We start from the raw sequence: 14524 nt of genomic DNA, 5'->3' as shown, positions 1-14524 counted from the left end.
CAGATTATGAATTCTTGCAGTTTTAAATCACTTCTATGATTTTTTTCCATACCTAAAATTCAATCGTTCTAAAACTCCCAAGAATTCTAGAATTATATAAAAAAATTCAACATACTCCCAGAATAATGTTCAGACAAATTAACAGCTTCTAACAAACTTTCACTGAGTTTTTCTGGACATTCTTCAAGGTCCTATCTTGATCTCTCAACATGCTCCAGAGCCTTTTCTTTTTTCTTTTATACGTGTGAGTGTGTTTGTATGTGTGTATGTGTGTGTGTAGATATAAATATATATTTCCTCAATTTGTCTTTCCCTCTCCAGTCATGAAATTCACAGAAAGCCTCAAACTCTAACATTGAAATTACAAAGAACACTGTCTTCAGATAAAAAGTAAAACACACACACACAGCTTTTAGTAAGTGCCTGTATTACAGTGTGTCTATCAAAAGGTTATAATTTAAATAAGATACACAAATATGAAGCAATTAGACAACCAGATGGAATACTAATAGTGTAAGATTACTTTGAATACTCTGCTTACCTATAGTCACAAAAGTCAAGATCTACTGATGGTGAGGGGTGCTCAAACTTTTTAAACAGGGGGCCAGTTCACTGTCCCTCAGACCATTGGAGGGCCGGACTACAGGCCCCGGGATGAGTCAGCTGCTAAGCAGGACAGGCAGCAGTGGCAAAAACACCCAGCAGGCCGGATAAATGTCCTAGGCGGGCTGCATGTGGCCCGCGGGCCGTAGTTTGAGGATGCCTGGAAATGCTAACTCAACCCTAATAATAGCAGGAAATCAAAGTCCCATCACACTAGCAACTGGGCACCTGGATTAGTCTACCAGTCAGGGCACCTGGAGTGAAGCCTGGACGATTACATGCGTGCCGGCCTCATCCACTGATCCCTGGCATGTGCATTCAGCCACTACACCTGGACTTCTCCTTCAGTTTGCAGGGAGCAACACCCTGACCTGAAGGGGCTCAATCATTCAGTTCACATTTTGCCAGCTCCCTCCCATGGAAAATTACACACTGTGCTTCATAATCCACTGCTTCCAAAGGGGTCATTGACAAACAGACTCACAACCCCGACCACAGTGCTCACATCTACTACCTCCCTCACTGACGTCTATTATTTCCTAAAACTTCCTCCTTTATACGCCACTCCCTTGGTGGCATCTTTTAACAAGCATTCATGTGTAAGTTTGTCATTATCCTTTAGACACATTTTTATTTCTGGCTATCTTCAACAGGGCCAGCCCCATAGCTCAATCAAGTTTTCACTGGTTTGATCCCACTCTGGGTCTCTCCCTCTTCGAACCTAATCTTACATAAGTGCAACAGATATAACAATAACAAAATTATTATTTTCCTAACCATTGCAGGTACAACCACTATTTTGCTTTATTTTTCATTTAAAACTAACATTATCTTTAAAATCTGTCAATTGTCCAAACTGGATAATTTCTTTCTTTGCAAAACAATCATAATTTATGCTTCCCTCCGCAGGATCTTTGCACATCTCTGTCACTTCATATCTGAGCTATGGCAGCATTTTTCCCATTTTCCCATTTCTCTCAGACCTTTTCTAGACGTGCAATATTTATAAATATGATTATACCTAAAAATAAGAGGACGTAATAAGGCGTTGGTAGCAAAATGCACCAAAATATTTCTGACAGTACAGCCATTTAAAAGCTTAAGTTGTTCAGTCTTTTAAATTACAATAAAGCAACAAATTATGAGCAAAGATAGCTATTAAATTCTTCTCTTTTTTAAATCAAACTGTGAAATAAGATGCAATCCATTAAACAATACTACTACATCATTAAATCTGCATATCTTACCTCTTCAATGAATTTCAAGAAATGGGAGACCATAGTTGTTATCTAATAACTGATGTCCTACAAAAAGTATACTCAGTTCTTTGAATCCTCTGGACTTTAGCATCTATTCATCAGGTTAAAAAACAAATGAGAGAATACCTCGCAGACGTGGACTTGGCATCTTCTTTTCTTGGAGGGTCATCTCTCGAGCTTTTGACTTGTGATTTCTCTCTCACATCTTCTGGAATGTGCTGGTGTCCAACACTGCTACTGGTTCCCAACGGCTTTTCATTTGCATGTTTCCTGTCCCCTGTCCCATCAGACTGACTCCAGGATGTTAAACGTTCTTCACTCATCTCAGTAGGTTTTCGAAAACCACAACGCGAAGAACCCCGAGCTACCAATGCTGAAGATGAACTAGACGGTTCAAAATGTCTGCCCCTGCTGTGATACGATAGTCCATCATCATCAGAGGGCCTTAAAAACTTAGGTCTCAGATTTCCAAGGGAAGAAAACTCTCGATTTTGCCGTGGGTTGGACTCTCTTCTGCATGTTTCTAAAGATTCAGATTTCTTATCTTTTTCATCACCACGAAACTCCCCTTTATCGCTGTCTGTAATATCCACTGCAGCGTATCTATCCCTTGAACTGCTATATTTTACTAAGTCTGATTTTCTACTTTCTTGACTATTTTGTGCTTTATCTGAAAATGCTGGTTTCCTCCACCGTTCTTGTCTATAATCTTCTTTTGTAGATACAGTTTTTTCAGCTGCTTCTAATTTCGACTGAAATATTTCCATTGACTACGAAGAAGGAAAAGTTTTTTAAATATTTAATATTAAGAAAAGCTCAGTGATTTGGCCCCCAAATGCCACTGTACCATAACCCACAATAAAATCTCCACCACAAGGTAAGGGGAGATCTATACAACCATCCCAACCTGAAATAAATATGAGTGAATGATGCAAAATTACTAAATAAAAAAATCCCAAAAGATAGCCACTTAGGCCAAATGCTCTGCATTAATACAAACTATGAAACAGAAAAAGCAGGAGCCGGATGGCAGCTCATGCCTATAATCAAGCACTTTGGGAGGCCAAGGCAGGAGGACTGCTTGAGGCCAGGAGTTCATGATGAGTCTGGACAATATAGTGAAATCTCGTCTATACAAAAAATAAATTTAAAAATATCAGCTGGACATGGTGGCACACACCTGTAGTCCCGGCTACTTGGAGGCTGAACCAGGAGGATCACTTAAGCCTAGGAGTTTGTGGTTGCAGTGAGCTATGATGACATCACTGCACTCTAGCCCATGAGACTATCTCCAAAAAGAAAAAAAAGAAAGGAAAGGAGAGAAAAAATGGCTGGGACATAAACTTTAAAAAAACTAAATCCTATTGGTAGTGAGATTCAGGAAGTTACCATATTGCTAAATGTAACAGACTTTCATGAAAAAAAAAAGAGAAAGACTTGTAAATAAAAACCTGATGTCAAAAAAATTGCCTAGACACATCGAACAGAAAGTGCGGAAAACTAAATTATCTTGGGAATTCTCTATACTGTAGGAATAAAGATAGAAAATAAGTACAAGAAAAAAGTCACATGAACAACTAACTGATTCTAGAGACGCTAAGATGCATGAGTTAATACTTCCACAAAGCAGCAAAGATGATGAGAGAAAAGCATTAATAAAAAAAAATATGTCAAAAAAAGATTTTCCAGATCAGGAGGGCTCATCCAACAGCCTTGGGGGCAAAGGAAGTGACCAAAAACTTACACAGGAAGAAAACGCTAAGCCCTGAATCTGAAAACTTAAAAAGAAAAAAATCCTTCACAAAGACTGGCTTAAGAAGGAGCAAGTGTGAGAGTGTATGGATGGAGGTAGGTAAATAACACATCACCCACAAATTAAAGATTGTTATCAGCTTTTCATCTATATTACTAAATGAACAATGGAATAAAGACCACATTTTGAAAAAAATCATTAGGCTACAATTAATTCTATACAAAGAATTCAAGCCAGCCTGGTGGTACACAGCTGTAGTTCAAGCTACTTGGGAGACTGAGGTGGAAGGATTACCTATCTTCCAGCCTGAGCAACACAGCAAGGCTTGTTTCTTAGATTAAAAAAAAAAAAAAAAAATCAAGGAATTCAGGCTCAGGGCCTGTAGCTCAGTGGCTAGGGTGCCAGCCACATACACTGAAACTGGCAGGTTTGAATCCAGCCCAGGCCTGCCAAACAACAATGACAACTATACGCAAAAAATAGCCAGGCATTGTGGCAGGCACCTGCAGGCCCAGCTACTTGGGAGGCAGAGGTTAGAAAATCACTTAAGCCCAAGAGTTTAAGGTTGCTGTGAGCTGTGACACCATGGCACTGTACCAAGGGCGACTCTGTCTCAAAACAAACAAACAAATAAAAAAAGAAGTCAATTCACAAATTATCATTCCCTAGAGTGGGCAAAAGAAAATTATGTTCAAAAATGTAAGCAATCAGAAGACATATCACTTAGTAATTCTGTACAGAAAAAATTACATAAAAGATGATTAAGCCAAACCATATATGAATTAGACAAAAAAATATGCCATACACCAAATGTCAAATGTAACGGTTAAGTCCAAATAACTGTTCGTGAGGTTGCAAAGTTAAATACAATGTCAAGGACTTTTCTTTGAAAACCTGATACCTAAGAACAGAGAACAGAAAGGTGGTCACAGGGGCAGGAGAACTGGGAAGACAGAAAACAAAGAGTACAGAGTGTCAGTGGCAGCAAGAGGACGGCACTTAATAACGTATTACAGATGAAAATCTGCTGAGAGAATAGATTTTAGGTACTTTTACCATGAGAAAAAGATAACCATGTAAGATAAATGATACATAATTTGCTCGACCATAGTAATCATTTCACTATACATATAGCACATATGTATCAAAATATCATGTTACATATCTTAATATGTACAATATAAAAATTAAAACTTAAAAAATAAAACACAGGCAAAAAAGTACCTCTTAGTAAACTTTGATGTGAGGATACTTTATTTTAATATGACAATCTTCATCTCAAATGCAGGAAGTCATCATTTAAATACGGAAAGATTACTATAATAGCCTCCAATCCCCTTATTAAAGTTCTAAAATTCTAACTATTTCAAGAAGAAAAGAAAATTTAAATATTTAAACATCAAGGGCAAAATAATCATAATTTACATATAACTACCCTCTCAGATAACTCAAATTTTAAAAATATATATAAGGCCAGCATGGTGGCTTATGCCTGTAATTCCAGGACACTGGGAGGCTGAGGTGGGCAAATTGCCTGAGCTCAGGAGTTCGAGACCAGCCTGAGCAAGAGTGAGACCCCCCATCTCAAAAAAACAAAAATTAAAAATATGTATAATTAAAATATGTATATTAATAAATATGTATAATATGTATAATTAAAAATTGACAAACACCAACAGCCAGTCACAAAATATTTTTTTAAAATAGGATTTATAAATGAAACACATAAAAATAACCTCTATGACACATGTATGATAGCTACACAGAAAAAACTACTAAACAGCATAAATGAAAACTCAAATAGAGAAATATGTAATGTTTTAGGTTGAGACGACTCAGTATTAAGTCAACATAAGGTTCACTAACTTAACATTAAAACAACATATTAGTTACCCTTGATTTGTCTATATATTTAATTAAATTTAAATCAAAATTCCAAAGAGAGTAGTAAATTTAAAATGCATTTATAAGAAAAATTGTTTATTTTTGTTGAGCTTTAAATTTACAAAATAACTCTAAATTTAAAAAGGAAAAAACCACATAAACTTAATATTTTAATGACTAGTAAGACTTACCCTGCCACATGGTAGGTACTAATAATTATTTGCTATCTGTAGAAATTACTAAAAACTACAATAATTATAACTGATGAGACTAATTCCAAGGCAAAAACAGAAAAACCAATGAAACAGATCTGAAAGTAAAAAAATAGACCCATGCTTTTAAGAAAATTTAATGTATAATAAATGTGCCATTTCAAATCCATTGGAAAAGAACAAGTCACTCAATATGCTATAAATAGCCATCTAAAACTGTAAAGAAAGTTAGATACCTATTTCATGCCATATACAAATAAATACTGCAGAAAGACTAAAGATAAGCATAAAAATTAAAACCAAACAAGTACTCAAAGGAAATACAGACACAGATTTTCATGACTTTGGGGATTAGCTAAGCCTGTCAATCAATCACACCAAGAGCTATGAAAGAACCATCTGAGGGATTTTCCAAAGTAAAAATATTTAAAACTTGCCAGGGCAGCACCTGTGGCTCAGTGAGTAGAGCACTGGCCCCATATACCGAGGTTGGCGGATTAGAACCCAGCCCAGCCAAACTGCAACAACAAAAAAAATAAAATAGCCAGGCGTTGTGGTGGGCGCCTGTAGTCCCATCTACTCAGGAGGCTGAGGCAAGAGAATCTCCTAAGCCCAGGAGCTGGAGGTTGCTGTGAGCTGTGATGCCACAGCACTCAAGAGCGACAAAGTGAGACTCTGTTTCTTAAAAAAATAAAAAAAATAAAAACTTGCCTATAGCAAATTATCAACAAAGTAAAAATAAACAAAACACAAAGCTAAGGAGAAAAAATTGAAACAGATTTGTTAAAAAGCCTTAAGCAAATCCCAAAAGAAAAATGGAAAAATAACATCAAGGTTCAATTCACAAAAAAAAAAATGAACAAACAAAAACAAATGGCCAAAATAAATGTGAAAAGATTCCAATTCACTAGCAAACAAATGCATTAAAAATAAAAGCAAAAAAAAAGATTACCAATCACAACAGCATAGACTATAGAGAATGATAATCTTACTATTAAAAATTATGTGATAAAATATACTTTTTAGTATGAATGATTTGTTCAATCATTCTGTAGTGAAATTTGGCAACACATATCCCACTTTAAATGTCTATTTAGGCCAGGTACAGTGACTCAGCCTATAATCCTAGTACTCTGGGAGGCCAAGGTGGGAGTATCCCTTGAGCTCAGCAGTTCGAGACTAGCCTGATAACATAAGACCCCTATCTCTACTAAAAATAGAAAAACTAGCCAGTCCCAGCTACCTGGGAGGCTGAGGCAGGAGGATTACTTGAGCCCAGGAGTCTGAGGTTGCTGTCTGCTAGGCTGAGGCCAGGGCACTTTAGCATGCGCAATAGACTAAGACTCTGCTTGAACAAAATAAAAATAAAAAAAGAAAGGAATGTCTGTTTAAAAGCAATTTTGTGGTGGATTTGTATTCACTAATGGCTTAAGATTTTTTTTCATTCATTGCTTTACATATTAAACCTTTTTCTTCTCATTGTAACCAGACTCAAATTAGTCAATAAAATAACTTTTAAATCCCCTCCCAACAAAATTAATAAGAGCAATTTCACTTTTAGTAATTCACCTTAAAAACCAGATAAATATGTAAAATACACTGGACAAAGATAGCACAGTGCAATTTAACAGGAAAAGGGGAAAGCATATAAATGTCCATTCACTGACAAGAAGTAACAGAAAACCACATGGATATACACTGCCGAGAGCACATTAAAATGTATGTATTTACTAGCATCCAACTATGCTTATAGCGTAAGTAAAAGAAACAGGGTATATTCTGTGAGCCTGCTTTAAAATACAGAGAAAAAATAGTCTGGAAAACTATATTCCAGAAAGAATGTTAACAACGATTCTCTTAGGATGACAGATGATTTTTTTACTTCCTTCTTTTTGTTTTTCACATGCCTGTAGTTTTAAAATCTTCTACTTTCTAAGCCTACTTTCCTCTGGAAATTGAAGAAAGAGAAACAAAAAAGGGACCATCAATAACTGCTGGAAAAGAGTGTCCACACATGGTGAACGGAAGAACAGGTGCTAGCGCACCACACGCCGCTGCTTCACGCCACTGTTTTAAGAATGCACACAGACACACAGGTACGCTCTCTGGCTCTGCCTCCACTGTTTTAAGAGTGTACACACACTCTCTCTCTCTTTTTAAGAAATCTAAAAATACCAAAATTCTAAAAATATACCAAAGTCTGGAATATACCAAAATTATAACAGTGATTATTTCTAGAGGTGTAGTATGTAGGTTTTTCTGCATTGTTTAAATTTTCTCACAATGAGAAAATGTTATTTTTACGTTAAACACACATACTTAACCTTTCTATACATAAATTTTACATGATGTCGATAAAAACATGATACATAAATTCACATAATAATAAAAGGTAGAAAATTATTTCAGCAACATAACGATATGAAATTTATTGTCAATTCAATTCAAAAAAGTTTCCTGACACAAAATTAACGGCACTTAGTTTTCCACATAACTCTGAAAAGACGTATCCCCTTAATGTAGATACTCACCCCGTATCTTTCAGCTACAACATCCTCAAACTTTCTGTTTTGTTTCTCAGCTTGTTCCTTCATTCTTTGGTAAGACTTCCTGAGCCAGCTCAATCCACCGTCTTCTACCACTGAAACTAAATTCCAATGTAAATGTTAGTTATACTTTTATTGTGGTTCTCATCAAATATTGCTTCTATGCTGATGTCTAATGTATAAAACTAAGTATTTTTCTCTAAATATATAAAAATCAGAAGTGCATTTAAAAAATTTGACCTATATTTGAGTGCCTATATAGGCAAGCTAGAGTTTTGCCACTATGAAGAAGGAAAAGATAAATTTTCTTCAATCTAGGAAAATGAGATAAAAGGATATAATTACAAAAAAGATAATACACGGCAACTATATGAAAAGAAAGGGTTACAGAAAATGAGGAAAGTAAAAGATTATTTCTAACTGGGAGGTCAGGGAGAATTCCACAAACCAGACTCAACACAAGGGAAGAGTAGGGAGACATGCCCAGAAATAAACAAGGAATAAAGGCACATATATAGGAAAGGAAAAAGCTAGCTCAGATGCAGCATACAAAACAAAGAAGTTATAGAAGATAATGCTAAAACAGACTTTTAAACAAATTATCCTACTTTAGTCATGATTACTCACTAGGAACATCTGAATACCTTCAACAAACTTTATTAAACTGGTTTTATTTCCTTCTAAACACAAGATACTTTTAATATGGACAAAGAGGAAATCAAATTAATTACTTAAATCAAAATTCTGTCTGATATTCCTTGCCCCAAAATAAAGCTGTTGTAAAATCACCCCAGCTCAGGAACCAAAATGCACATCTGTAGACCCCAAAAGACATGTACAACGATATCCACAGGAGAACAATCTGTAATTATCCCAGTCTGAAAACAACCTAGGAAATATTCAGTATCCTTAAAAGAGACCCGCAGATGGAGATAGATTCCTATTAATAAGATACAGTTATACAGCAAGAAGAATCAAGAAACTGCAACTGCACACAACACCACAGGTGAATTTCAAAACGCGGACAGGAGGCAGAAACCAAGGAGGACAGCACTGATTTTCAGAATTATGACAGAAACCAGGATAGTGGTCACCCTTTTCATGACTGGACACTGACTAGAAGGGCCACAAAGGGGACTTCTATCAGTGCTGCTTCTCAAACTGTGCTGATTACAGAGCGGCTTTCACTATGTGAAAACAAATGATCAGTCTGCTGGACGCACACAGCTCGTGTACGTCAGATTTCAACAAAGTTTACTTAAAGTACAGATTTTTCAATCCTCAAACTAATTCTACACAAATTAATTCTATTCTCACATTCGAATCTCCAAAGTTATCTTTACCAAGCAATCTTTTCCAATATAAAGTGGCCTTGCTCTACAGGTCTAAATATTTTACACTTCAAACAAAGATCTCTAGTTAATCCAATGATTTCTCTTTTCATTCAAAAGCTTATTTTATTTACTTTTGCTCTTTTTTTCTTATTTATATAGTCTGAGTTCAAAATTAATAGTGCAACCACCCAAGGAACTTAGTCTAAATCTGCAATCTACACAGTGGTGAGTAATGGAAACCCAGAGTAATAAATGCCTCCTACATTAATGTAGCAGCCATTTAACTAAATTGTTTACTCCACAGAAGCATCTGTGACACTGATAAAATGCTGATGGGCACAGCAAAATGTTCCTAACAGTCACCAAGATATTAACATGGCTCAGCGGAAAAAAAAACTAACAGGAAAAATAAGACTGCTTTTATTCCTCTATATTAACATTTACGAAGGAAATCTTACTGAAGTAAAAATTTCAGCCAATTCAGTCACAAGTGAAATTTACATCTTTAGAAATATTTATATAAGTCACCTTTAGTTGTTAACATGTTCTATTTCAATAGTCCTATTAATTTTATAGTTAGATGATAATAATGAAGTATTTTTAATTTTAAAAATCACCAAATTTAATATATAAAAAGGAAACAAAAATACCAATTTGCAGTACTATCCTGAAATTCAATTAACAAACATTTAATGAATACTTACTATGAATAAGAAAACTTGTTAATAAACACAGTAAGAAGTAAAAACATGAATATGGCAGGGTCCCAAGTCCTCTATGCTGAGATAAAGCTATATTAAGTAATTATACCAAATTCACTGGCAGGAGACCTAGATTTCAGTCTTCCTGCTACTACTACAGAGTGGTAAGATCTGAAGCATGTCATTAACTTCTTTGGACTTTTGCTTCCTCATCTGTAAAATAAGGTATCTGATCTAAACACCTGTGAAAGTCCTTACTCCTCAAATATTCTAGCCAAAAAATAAACACAGGGAAAAATCAACAGGAAGAATAAAATCACATCAAAACGGGCTCAAGCAAGAATTTCTACTAATTATTATGGTAAGAAATACAGTCTTCTACTAAGGAACCCGGGTAACTAACCCTGGACTAGGCGTCAGAGGATCTGGATTCTACTTCTAGTTGCATGACCTTGAAAAGCTTGCCTGGCCAGTTTAAGCCTTTCCTAAGCTATAAAGATCAGAATAACATCTACTCTGCTCTCTTCACACAGCTGCTATGAAAATAAGTTGATATATAAATGTGCTATGTAAAAACTCTAAAACTGTACAAATATTTCCACTACTAAAATGTGATTTAAAATAATTTTGTATTGGCTCAGAAAATAATTTTCTTACTTTTCCACCTAATTTTCTCTAAGGAAAAAAATCGAGATTAGTGAATTAATTATTGAAAATATGACACCTCAATCATTACCAAAAAAATGTTGATAAAACCTTCCCAAAACATATAATCACAGAAGTATTTGACATCATCATCATTAAGTATTCATTGTATTCTACATACTATGCTAAAAAAAAATTCTAGTTTTAACTACACATAATGCTGGGTACTACCATTACCCCCTATTGCACATGAATAAATAGGGCTCACAGCGATCAGGAAATTTTCCCACAATCACGGGGGTAAAAAGTAGAAATACCAAAATTCGAATCCCAAGCAGACTGACCCCAAAGTCTGAGTCCTTAACAACACTGTGCCACCCTCCCCTCCTTAGGGCCGGCATCATAACTCCCTGGAGGCCTTGCAGATTCGGTGCCACCACAGTCTAAACAGAACGGTAACAGCACCTGCACGCACGGTAAAACCTGGTCATTTTGTAAAACTTAATTTCAACTCCAGGATCTAAGCTGCTGTCATTTTTCTGTCATTTTTCTTCCTCCAGAATAAATGTAATATGAGAAAAGGAAGTGATGGAAGAATGCTATGATCAGTAAAGGAGGACTATCTGCAAGCCTTCCTGTAGTCCCAGCTACTCGGGAGGCTGAGGCAAGAGAAGAGCCTAGGCCCAAAAGCTAGAGGCTGCTGTGAGCTGTGATGCCACAGCACTCTACCAAGGGTGACAAAGTGAGACTCTGTCTCAAAAAAATAAATAATGTAAAAAAAAAAGCTTTATGGAAAGTCATTTTCCCCAGTCTCTCTGACTTTGCTATTCCAGGCAGCTAAAAGATAACCCCTAATGGGTGGTGCCTGTGGCTCAAATGAGTAGGGTGCCGGCTCCATATGCCAGAGGTGGCAGTGGCGGGTTCAAACCCAGCCCTGGCCAAAAACTGAAAAAAAAAAAAAAAAAGATACCCCCTAAGGTAGAATTCCAGGTCTTCTTTACTCAGTGATGTTAGGAATCTGCAACTGAAAATGTCCAAAAACTGGGTTTATCATTTCTAAGTAGGATAAGTTGATTGACTATTCTCTGAAAATGGGGGAAGGAGGGTAAAAAGCCTGGATCACAAAATTCACCCTCCGTAGGAATGACTGATTCACTGAGCTAACTCATTCCTCCTCAAACTTTTTTTTAAGTTTCTGTGAAGCAATTATTGCAAGGAGAACCTTGTGGGACTATAGTTATTATTACATAACTCAACAGAAACACTTCTGCCCATGCTGAAAGGCAAAAGAGAAACTGCTGCAATTACTAATAACTTCAGTAAAACTGCTAGATGAAATTATAAAGAACCTGTAAGATGGTTCTAGGGACATCTCTATATAAAATATAAATGAATTTTATCAAATATCTAAAATAGAAATAAACTATATATCAAAAGCAAGAGAACATCGTACTGAAGAATCACCAAGATGAAAACGTCCCATGTACTTTATAACACTAGTACCCATATGCTGGGTGAACTGAAACTGAACTTTCAGGGAGACATCAAGGCAGCACTGCATGGGCATGTGAACACTTTTGAAATTATGTTATGAAGTATGCTTACATGGCACAAACATTTTGTCTCCATCTGCTGGAAATTAGCAGCACTTTCCTAATTAGGGTCAATACAAATCTGATGAATGCTAGCGAAGTGGGAATTTCTGAAGAGATGAACCACATCTCCAAAGTTTACACATTATTTTCATGAAATGTCACAGACTTAGTACTTTTTACATTTTGTCACAGAATGTAACAAACCAAATGCATTATTTGCATCTTTACAGAACCATGTTTTATTTTAATCCATTTTAAACAGAAACTTACAAATGAGAATATCATCAAGTACAAAAATAAGTATTTAATCAACTTTTTTCCCTAATACATCATAATTAAAACAATCTTCCAAAGTAGTAACAATTTAAATAAGGCTTTAAAAGATGGCAAATATTTTATCAATGTTTTATCGCATGTAAACTCAGGTTTTTCCTTTAGAAATACCAAGTTTTAAGAAACATCTGTTTCTATATCTATAATCAAAATATAGGAATACCTTTAGTAATCGATGACACACTACAGTCTTCTGGGGGAAGACCTGTCCCACCATCCTTCCAATATGGATTCAATTCTCTTTCCAGGAGTTTGGACTAGAACAAAACATTTCCAGAGGTCAGATTTTAAAAATAAATACACCACACACAAAGAATTAATAAATAATAAATCTGCAACCCAGTTAATAGTTGTAACACTGGACAAATCAATTGAAACATTTTTAACATATGCTATGCTTAACGTACACCCTATAACTTGCAGGAAATAATACCTAAATTCACATTCATCTAATGTTTTTATTGTATGCATATTATGTCTCAGAATTATGCTGGAAGAAGAAGATGTAAATTAGTGTTAATAATCCTGATTAGGGGGCCACGTCTAGAGGCTCCTACCTATAATCCTAGCACTTGGGTGGCCAAGACGGGTGGAAATGCCTGAGCTCATGGGTTGGAGACCAACTTGAACCAGAGCAAGACCTCATCTTTAAAAAAAACTAGCCAGGCATTGTGGCAGACACCTTATAGTCCCAGCTACTTGGAAGGCTGAGGAGAATCACTTAAGCCCAAGAGTTTGAGGTTACTGTCAGTTATGATGCCAAGGCCCTCTACCAAGGTTTATAAAGTGAGACACTGTCTCAAAAAAAATAAATAATCTTCATCAGCCCTTGCTAGCTTGTAATACAGTGAGGAATTCAGACAATAAATAACTGGTACATATTTTGAAATACAGAGTACTAAATCTACATAAAGAATTCAAACCCCTCTCCCAATGAAGGATCAAAGTCGTCCTTGAAAAAGTAATATGTGTAGTCTTAGACCTAAAGATGTTCAAAAATTAGCTAAATTTTCTTTTTTGGGTGGGGGAACGGGGTAAAAAGGTTCAATGTAGAAAGAATAACAGCACGTTCTTAAAACCTTAAAGAAAGAAAAAAACGGCACTTTTGAAGAAAAAGCAATTCTGACTGGCTAAAACCTAGTGTTAAGTAATGACAGAGGGTGGGTTGTAGAATAACCAAGGACTAAGCCACAAGAGCCATTCTGAATTGCTGCAGGCAATGCAGACTAATGAAAATGATCAGCTGCATATGACACAAACAGCAATCTGGTCTCAGTGTGGCAAAAAGCCTGGAGAAGAACAAGACAGAGCCCGAATCTAGTCAGAGGACTGGGGCAGCAACCCAGGCGAGAGGTGCTGGGGGCCTGACCACAAAGCAGGTACCTCCTGGGTTCCAAGCCTGACGCAGGCGTGGTCCTTACCAACAACGAAACCACGGTCTAGAGACAACTAGGCAAGATCAATCCAGACAAGTGCGCTGAAAGTACAGAATGCTACAGAGCTACCGACAAGTGAGACCTAAGTTGACCTTGGGGGTCAGAAAATGCTTCCTATAAGAAGTAATGCTGGCAATGGGATGGAGAGAAATGGAAAGTATTAAATGTTATGAATTTCAGTTTCCAGGAATATGAACCAACCATACCATTGAAAATAAAAATG

General features: G+C 36.2%; 1 protein-coding gene across 2 annotated transcripts in view; it reads right to left on the bottom strand.

The window, feature by feature from the left end:
* Positions 1-14524, bottom strand: part of CWF19L2 (CWF19 like 2, cell cycle control (S. pombe)) — a 123507-nt gene that overhangs the window by 88547 nt on the left and 20436 nt on the right. For both annotated transcript variants that reach the window (XM_003802944.3, XM_023508713.1), the window contains exons 5-7: positions 13029-13122; positions 8243-8358; positions 1989-2632 (exon numbers count right to left, since the gene is read on the bottom strand). In XM_003802944.3, coding sequence (XP_003802992.1) covers positions 1989-2632; positions 8243-8358; positions 13029-13122 — 854 coding nt within the window. The remainder of the gene's footprint in view (positions 1-1988; positions 2633-8242; positions 8359-13028; positions 13123-14524) is intronic.

The sequence above is a fragment of the Otolemur garnettii genome, unplaced genomic scaffold (genome assembly GCF_000181295.1).
Source record: "Otolemur garnettii isolate 467f Iridium unplaced genomic scaffold, OtoGar3 scaffold00266, whole genome shotgun sequence".
In the NCBI taxonomy this organism is placed as follows: Eukaryota; Metazoa; Chordata; class Mammalia; order Primates; family Galagidae; genus Otolemur; species Otolemur garnettii.
This window is presented reverse-complemented; position numbering and strand designations above follow the sequence as displayed.